Source organism: Lissotriton helveticus, chromosome 2_1 (genome assembly GCF_964261635.1).
Source record: "Lissotriton helveticus chromosome 2_1, aLisHel1.1, whole genome shotgun sequence".
In the NCBI taxonomy this organism is placed as follows: domain Eukaryota; kingdom Metazoa; phylum Chordata; class Amphibia; order Caudata; family Salamandridae; genus Lissotriton; species Lissotriton helveticus.
This window is the reverse complement of record NC_136059.1, coordinates 295,874,726-295,884,027: the sequence shown is the minus strand read 5'-3', so window position 1 is coordinate 295,884,027 and position 9,302 is coordinate 295,874,726. Positions and strand designations below refer to the sequence as shown.

Below are 9,302 nucleotides of genomic sequence, written 5' to 3'. Positions count from 1 at the left end.
TTTACACAGCCGATGCTTGTGTACACTAATGCAGTTATTTTACCTTTTCTCGAAACCAATTATATACTCTTACCCCAGGGACATAGTTCTTGGTCCACGTGGAAAACTATGTGAAATGAATTTAATAGCATCTACTAGATCCCCAGCGGGCCTCTGTTGCGTCACAGGGACAGTGTGGCACATTTAGAAAATCTGTATTTAAAGGATGGGCCTAGAGTATTTGACTTGAACACTGTACATCAAGGAACCTTTGTCTCCTGATGGGCGACACCACTAGACCGATGGTTCCACTGTAGAGTTTTTAACAACTTATTTTAAGGAGTGCCTTTGAAGTTTTATAGATCTCAAACTAGGTCCAAAGGCATCAGAGCCTTTTACATGAGCACCAGATTACGTTACACAAGGTCACATTTTATTTATTAATTTAGCCACAGGAGATTAAGCGATTTGCCCAGACTCACAGGATGTTGAGCTGGGGGGCTCGTACCCATTCCAGAGTTTCAAAGTCGTTAGCTTTATATTAGGTTCCAACATTGCCCTCGCAAGGAGTTTGATCTCAAAAATGCTAGGGGTAGTGGAAGTGACATTATGCACCAATTAACCTCCGATAACATAGTCAGACTAACCCCTCTGTTCCACTCCTAATCATTCAAAATCTTGGGCCAAAACAAAAGGAATAATGTATCTTGTAACTGCTCAACCTGTCCAATCCCACTGTTTTTTTCCCAAGCTCAGTTGCTTCCAGGCTGGCAAACCATTTTTAGGTCTCAGCCTGCGAAAGACTGCACACATGCGCAGTCGAGCTGGTGAGACTTAATGAGATAGAGGAACTTTCACTAGCGAGGTTAAGCCCCGCCCCTCATTTCCATTGGCTGGCGTCCTAAACGGTGGCCAGCCATTGGGGAAGAGGTCCTAGTGACGTTCTACTTTCTCTGCAAGCCCCGTCCTTTTCAGACTTTCTTCTGCTGTAAAAGATTTGTTATCTTTATTGGGCCTGCCCCATAAAGATTAGAAACCTTTTACAGCAGAAGGAAGTCGGGGGAAGAGAAAGGCTATGTCAGACAACCGCTACGCGAGCGCTTGTTCTGGTTGGTTTCCCCTACCCCACTTCAACCATTTCCTGCTTGTTGTTATTTCGACCTCTATAGCCATTCGCCAGTAGAGAGATTGTATCGGCGTTCTTGATCAACACAGTTCTGAAATGCTCGATTGGTCTTTCTTTTATGTCTATTATTCGACAATAAATTGTGGGGAAACTGTCAAGGAGAACATCAATCAAAGAACTCAAAGCCAATTAGCGCCCAGGCCTAATTCTTCTTCGCCTACGAAGGATGCCTTGTATTCTGTTCCATGAAGTACTAAATGACCTAAACTTTCGAGTTTAGCGCGAATCCCACGCTCACTCTGCGTTCACCCTGCCAATAGCAAAAAACCCAGAAACAAACAGTGAAAAAGAAGCCACCCAATCGGTGCCTCTGTGGATTCTTACCGTCCATTCACGAAACACTTCCTGTTTTACTCTAGCGCGTGTTGGCAGCAGAGAGAATTTCTATTGGCTGGAATGGTAGCCCTCCCCTTACCCAGAGCGCACTCTTCACATCTGTCTTAGTCACAACCAATCGTGTAGTTTGTTTGGTAGCTACAGGAAGTCTGAGCAGGAAGCTCAGTTCTTCTGGAGGCGGGTCTCGCCTGGAGGCAGGTCTCGTGCGTAGTCAGCTGCCTCCAGCCTGTCTGCGGTGCTGAAGGGGCTCAAGTTGTGTTCGTTTCAGTTTTCAATAAACCCGAGTGAGGATACGAAAATAAAGAGAATTGCACTCGGGGTTTGCCCCCGACCTGCCCGGGTCGGGTATTGGTCCGCCGGGCAGGGCGGCAAAGCCGCAACCCGCGCCTAAGGCATTGATGAACAAGGTGAGACGCTGCAAGTGAGACCTGCTCTACTTTTTATGTATTCCATGACTTGGTGTGTCCTAATCTCAATGTATTCTCCTTACCTCAAGTGGGCTATTCTTCAAATTTGTCTGCAGCCGGGTTCTTTCCAGTTACTTTTTTCCCAATGACTTTCTTCCCAATGTTACTTACCTTCACCCCACAACCCAGATGTTTGCTTTCCGTTCTTTCAGCTCCACCCGAATCCAGTAAAGCTCGTGTTTGTAAATGCGGTAACCTAGACCACCGCACTGCAGTTTCCATTACAGAGTTAAGGAGACCATCTGTTGTGCACCCCTTGTGCTCCCTGTAGCTGGGGCTGTTGTCTGCAGGGTTCGGGTGTCTTCATGGAACTGCGTCCACCAATCCACAGGGCTGTGGTCAGCGAGTTCTGTGGGTGCGTGCTGGCTTTTGTGAGTGACTTTCAGTTTTTGTATTTCCAAATATATAATGAGACGGTATCGTGTTGGTTAATTACAGAAATTACTACAATAATAGGGTTGATACCACCAACAGTGCAGTGCTCCATTCTCATCGGGAAGAATTAGAGTTGTTTGTGGGAGGTATTACTATTATTTGGGCTGGGGATTTTAATACCACGGAATGCCAATTGCACTAGATAAGGCATGTGTACTTTAACATAGCTCATTTCCCAGATCTTATATGTTTACCTCACCACAAGCAATGGCAGCAGGTGGTACGTCACAAGGCAGTATTGTGCAAACAGCATTTGAACTTTTGTGTTACCTTAAATAACAGATCTATAACAGATGTATAACATGAAAAACACCACCTGAGATTGTAGCACGAGGAACATGCCACGTCATATGAACAACCACTCATCATGAACATTCTCTTTCTTAGTGAGCACGGCTTCAGGAAGGGGCCACCCTCTGTTCATCTAGCTCGCATTCTTTGTATTTTTCTGTAGCACGATCTGGGTGGTGTGAGGGACAGGCTTGTGTTGTGTTTGTGTGTGTGTTTGTGTGTGTGTGTGTGTGTGTGGCTCTGTGTGTGTGTGGCTCTGTGTGTGTGTGTGGCTGTGTGTCGGCGTGTGGCTCTGTGTGTGTGGCTCTGTGTGTGTGTGTGTGTGTGTGCAAACGCAATAGGTCTTGCATTTGCGAGAGATTAAGCTATTGGCATTGTAAATGGCAATGCCTTTTATTTCTCTGTTTTCAAAACCAACACATAAATAAAAATGTTGTCATTTACAATGCCAATAGCTCTAACTTTTGCAAAGGCGAGACCGTTGCATTGTAAATGCTTGTTATAGAGGTACATTCAGGTAGATCTGAGTAGACCAGCTTTAGCCAGCTCCGACACTATTCACACAGTAGAGGTTGCTACTTACCAGGGGTGGTGGGGCAGGGGGTGGGGTGGATGGAGGGAGGGAGGAGGGGAAAGGGCATACCTTTTTACCGCCGCCTCTTTTTCTCCGTCCTTCTCTCTTCGTGGCAGGAAGCACACAGCCTCCCAGAATCCCCTGGCCAAACTCAATGCTGCCTTAGAAGAGTTGTGATTGGTCTGAGCACTGTGGTTCGGTGCTCAGACAGGGGATGGCAGGCTGGGCATGCTCTCCATAATACAGCGTGCGTGGCGAACATGCAAGGCATAAATGAAGCTTTGGCCGGCCGAGACGGCCGGCTAAAGCGTCATGCGCACTTTAGGTGCTGTCACTACTCATACCCCTGTGGTGCACAGGAAGTCCAGCACCGCACACCTGGCTTCAGCTGCAAGTTGAATGTAAAAAGCATAATGATAATAAAGAATGTTGTTATTCTTTTATTTTCTGCATTCAGCTTGCAGTTGAGGCAGTGGGGTGACGCTCCTCCGCCTTAGCAGCGGTGCTGCCACTGTATTCACAAGCGGTTCCACCTGCGGCATCTGTAGCTTCATGACCAATCAGTGTGCTGGAAGACTAGGGACCACTCTGCATTAAAACATGCCGCAAACAAACAATACCTGAATGGAAAATGACGTCAGAGAAAAACATGACACAGTAACTCAGCAGTACACATCTGCGCTGGCCAAAATGATGAGGCAAAAACGTTATCTTAAGTACAATATTGTTTTTTATTTCACATAAATATGTACACACGGCCATTTAGTACATTACATATATTTCGAGTGGAAGTGTCAAGGCATTTCTCAAGAAAGAGTCTGTAATCGATGACAGTGACCATTGACTTGAATCACTACAATATGTTCATTCTCGTGCCAGGTCACGCCATTCTCTGCTTGTAAAGTGCCAATGATGCTATTAACGTCACCCCATTCTCAAGGACAGCTCCTAGTACTCCACTGACAAACACAAACACACTAAAAACCTCACAATGGAATAACACACATTCTACTGCAATGTGGAAACCTGAAACAGACATGAAGTTTGAGACAATGGCAAAGTCACTGAAATCGGGATTTTCATGTAAAGAATATGAAGATAGTACTACAGCTTGGTAGATGGTTTCAAAATGTTAACACTAATGCCAACGGTTCAGCCAAGAAGCAAAAACTCAGGATGTTCTCTAAATCTGGCAAAAAGGGCATCTCATTTTTGTAGTAAAGTTAGGCGTGGAAGGAGGAGAAGATTTCACATCCCTGGATTACAATTAAAGATCATGGGACAGATAATCTACCTGAAACATATGCAGACTAAAGGAAAATGGTTGGCAACCTGGGGAAATTGACAGAGTTAATGTGAAGGAGTCATACTGATGAGGGATTCCTAGGGAACCACTGCCACAAGACAGATTTGCATCCTAGAAGAGTTCAGTGTTTCAGTCAATTTGACTTGCTGCTATTCTTCTAATCAGAACTGGGCTTTAAGGAAACACTTCTGACCAACTACTGGACAGTCAATCAGAATTTCAGTTGCTCCCTACACCTTTCTGGATTGGTGTAGCAATCCAGGAAGGATTGGGACCAAGAACACCAATGTTTTTATGCACATCAAGTTTCCAATGCCGCCTAAAAATCTGTTCCAATGGTGAATTATTTTAAAAGTAGAATCCTCCGTTTTCGCTTGTGAACAGACATTTTCAGCAAGCACTAATGTTGCCTAGTCCATTCTTTCTGGGGATATCTATCACATGCGAATAACTGACATTTTACCAACACAGATAAGAGTCAATCAGCCAACCAAATAAAATGATAATTTATAACATGAAACAGGATTGAAAATAGGATTTTATGCCAGGTTAATCTGTTACTAAACTCCCTAAAACGACGTTAAAGTTTGTAGCACACCTTTAACAGCATTGTGATGAAGGCCACTGTGTTGATGGAGAGAATGTCAGGCTCTTTAAAAAATTTTTTAAAACTCAACATTATTCTACATTGAAAGTGAAGAATATATTTTCAGAAGCACTAAGGATATGTTTTGACCTTCTTTAATACACTACATGCTCACACCACATGGTAGATAAAATGTTAATTGCAGGACCGGTTTGATTTTACCATAAGTCTGAAGCGATAACGGTGACTCTATATCTTAATAATTTACTCCAAGAAAGAGAGGTCAAAACAGGGATAGTGGTAAAGAGGCGATATTGTGCTGGATGTTAAGCAAGAAAGTTCTAACTTGGTATGGAAGGATTTACAACACATGACAAGGATTGTATAAGCAACTTCACAAGTAAGGAGACACCTTAAATGTTAAAAAGTGTGAGTTAGTTGTTTTTTATAACATTCATGGAAATCGAACAAAGTGACAGCTCTTTAAAACAGTCACAACTAAGAAATTGCCAAATTCATATCCCATGAAATAGAGCACAAAGCTCTCTTTAGAGCCTCATTATCGGGTTTCAACACTTGCTTTTGTATAAAGACGTGCTTAAATATCACTGAGATATATAATAATGTATGGCAGTGTAAGTAGTTTAGAAGCACCACTGCCCAAGATGCACATCCAACAACAAATGATTCCAACAACTTTAAACCAAATATTGGATACAATTATGTTATGTTGTGTAGTCCACGTGTTTAGAACGCTGGTCTTGTGCCGGGACCGACCACTGTAGCATTAGTGGGTGTATCATTTTGTGGATTTACAAACTACCCGGAGCAGGAGAATAAATACTACTTAATCATTAACTGTCTGCTTCTAATCCATTCACCACAACACCAAATGGCGATAAGGATGGGACATTAGTCCATCACAGTATAGTTGACTGCCTGAGGACTCGCTACCTACTCCGAACAGAGTTCAAAGGTACTCCAGCTTGTGTAAAAAGCCTATCAAGTCTAGAAAGATGCTACATAGTATTGTGTATCACTCTATACCTTCCCTGATGGGACTGAAATGTTTATTGTGATAAAACTGACACAAAAAGCATATTATTCAAGAGGCATAAATAAGCAATATTCTTAAAGGAACTACAATGCGTTGAACAGTTTGGGGAATTAATTGATCAAATCTACTTTGAAGTATCCACATGAGCTAATCAGAGCTTCACCAGAAAACTGTTCAATTGAGGAGGGAATAGCTTCCCTTTCAAATTAATGACGACATACTGACATTATAATACAATACATTTGTATTACAAAAAAAGGAAATGGAAAGTAGATCTAAAAGAACCAAGGAAAACAAACTGAGAATCTCACTTTGTCAGCCTCTTTGTTAGTCAGCAGAAAAGGTGGAAATAGAGTATGGATGGATGTTAGCAGTGTAAACAGTATGAGGGGTCATTTGGAAATCTACAGTGTAGTTTTAAGTTCAAGGCCATCATTTAAATGTTAGACATTAATGAAGACTACCTCCAGTGAATGAACAATTAAGAAGGCAAAAACGAGGACATTTATTGAAATCCAAAGCATATTCGTATAATCCAAGGACTCTGCAAAGTCTTCTGATTACGTCACGTTAAATGGTAGAAATTAAAGTGGGGAACTTCCAGTGAAAGAACTGATAATATTACTAGCACAGAGGCACAAGTATTTGTGCTGAAGTGTGCAAACTGCAATCGACGGTTTCAGTGAAATGCCCTTTACTCAGAATGTCATGAAAGCCTTGCCTTTTTAAGTTAATTTTCAAGTCTACAGTTTTATTCGACAAAGGGTCTTTACACTTTGAAATGGCATACAGCATCTATATAAATACATTGTACATGCTAGAGAATAAATTTAATTTTATAAAATCCACATTTTGTAGCAGTATTGTATCACCACCAAACACTGTACAAAAGCTCTGCAACACAAAAAAGATTTAAATTCTTACAAATCATCTTTGCCTATATCGTATTTTTACAAAGCCACTTTGGAAGACACATTACATGCGTTTGCTGCTGTATTGGTCTTGCGTAGCACGAGCCAATGTAATAGGATCACTTGCTCAGCTTCGTGCCAGCATTCCTTTCCAGCCAGCATGCACCATTGCCTTTCACAATATAATCTTGACCACAAACACCTTATTTTTGTCATCAGTGCAGAATGTTGAGAATTGCTACAAACAATTCAATTGGTCCAAAATAAATAAAATACCTTTTGGGTTTTCTTGCATTTTGATAGTCCTGGTTCACGTTTGGTTTTGACATGAACAGATATGTATGGAGACAATAAGGCGGACCACTAAAGAGGACAATACGTGTTTACTGTACCTCAGACATTCCCTTCACCTCATAAGGACTTAAGATATTACAACATATGCAACAGCACCAGGTACAACACAATATTACAGATTTTGGGACATGTCCTGTTTGCCTCGACTAGGACCATTATCCACCAGGTCTTAAACATAAGGTCTCCCTGGAGATGCTATCCAGCTAAGTAGGGCACCTTGGAGGCCAAGATGGCAGCTCAATGAGCAGCTTGACATAGAGAGGTTTTCCAAGAGTGAACAGTGAGTTTTTGTGAAAGTCACTGTCCGCCGAGTAATGATGATGATACTATTATATAGTGCTGCTTCATGTTGAGAAATACCCGCCCGTTCGTATTTCAACAGTAGCCCCAATTCCAATTGCTGATCTGAAGACCATGGTGCAACAGCTCATCCATGCCCATTAAAGAAAGGCATACAACTTAAAAAGAATATTCACATTAACTTCCCTTGACAAGCAGCATCGAAGAAATGCAGAGTGGAGGAGTGTGCAAATTGGATAGGGAGAGATACAAACGGGTACCGAATGCTAACAGCAGAATCCCACTCTACAAGGTTTTTAGCCAGATTATGACCTACCGAATCTGACAACCCAACACCAATGCAGTGCTGGAGACAACTGAGGAGTGAAGCACTACACAACAGACGTTACTGTGGAATCAAGAGACACAATAATGGAACAGTGAAGGAAAAGTAACTCTACACCATAAATCGATGTTCTTTGCCATCATGAGCCATCAGGATAACATTGCGATTCGATGTCCAAATCAACCGAGCCAATTTGAGGGCATTATGTGATCCCGGGGAGGCAGGTTGGACAGGAGGCACCTGGTACGTTTTGATACAGCGGAGCTGGGGAGCAGAGTTTAGCATGCCGATGCTTCCCAAAAGCGAAGTGTTCATCTGCAAGGAGAGAAGGAGGATCAATATTTGCAATAGGTTATTTCCAATATAAATAATTTAAAAAAAAAATGTTTCCACCTAGAAATGATATTTCACTCAGAAATTATGGTATTACACTTGTTAGTGTGCTTTGATTAAAGCGTCATGAGTATGTACATCACTGAACTCCTTTCCCTTAAGGCTCTCAACTCACAAGAACATTTCGGCTTGGCAACAATATCGCAGTTCGCAATGACCTGGTAACGCTAAATCGGTGAGTTCCATTACCCGCAGTGTAACCATCTTGAATTCTTCTCACATGTGATGTAAGGGATAAAGTACCTCCTGCTGTATATTCTAAGGATATTGCAAGTCACCGAAGAGTTCCAATATCATATAGAGGAACGAGGCTGAAGGCCGAATTCCTTTAAAAGGTTATGAAACTCCGGAGTAACTTGCAATATCTTAAAAATGTACAGCAAGGGGTACTTTATACCATATAAAACATGATCACACAATAATTTTTCCCAAAACAACTGATATCGCTAGTGCAAAATTAAACACATAAAAAACCTATTAGCTGCAAACAAATATTAGAAACAGTTAAACAGAAGTGGAAAAAAGCTGCACTAGCTCAGAATGTGTAGAAACGTTCAGAAAGATTCTAGCTTTTCCTTAACTATCTAATGAATCCAAAACATAAACATGTTCTTTGTGCTTGTCATTAGAACATTGGAATGTTGAGAGCTCATTTGAAGACAATGGATTAGCTCTGGGTTTATAATGGTTGGCATAAGCCCGGAGCTCTAACAGTCTAATGTTTGTCTTCATGTGTCTCCCTTTTTAATTTAGAACATTCAACCCTTTGTGGGTGGAATGCTCCAATAGCCTTATAGCCCTT

The 9,302-nt window shown here is 41.8% G+C and overlaps 1 protein-coding gene across 3 annotated transcripts in view; it reads right to left on the bottom strand.

Annotated features, from left to right (window-relative positions):
• Positions 1 to 3,975: 3,975 nt before the first annotated feature.
• WDR7 (WD repeat domain 7) overlaps positions 3,976 to 9,302 on the bottom strand; it is a 1,349,682-nt gene continuing 1,344,355 nt past the window's right edge. For all 3 annotated transcript variants that reach the window (XM_078674853.1, XM_078674855.1, XM_078674854.1), the window contains one exon: positions 3,976 to 8,422. In XM_078674853.1, the coding sequence (XP_078530979.1) occupies positions 8,219 to 8,422 (204 nt within the window). In that variant the 3' untranslated portion in view covers positions 3,976 to 8,218. The remainder of the gene's footprint in view (positions 8,423 to 9,302) is intronic.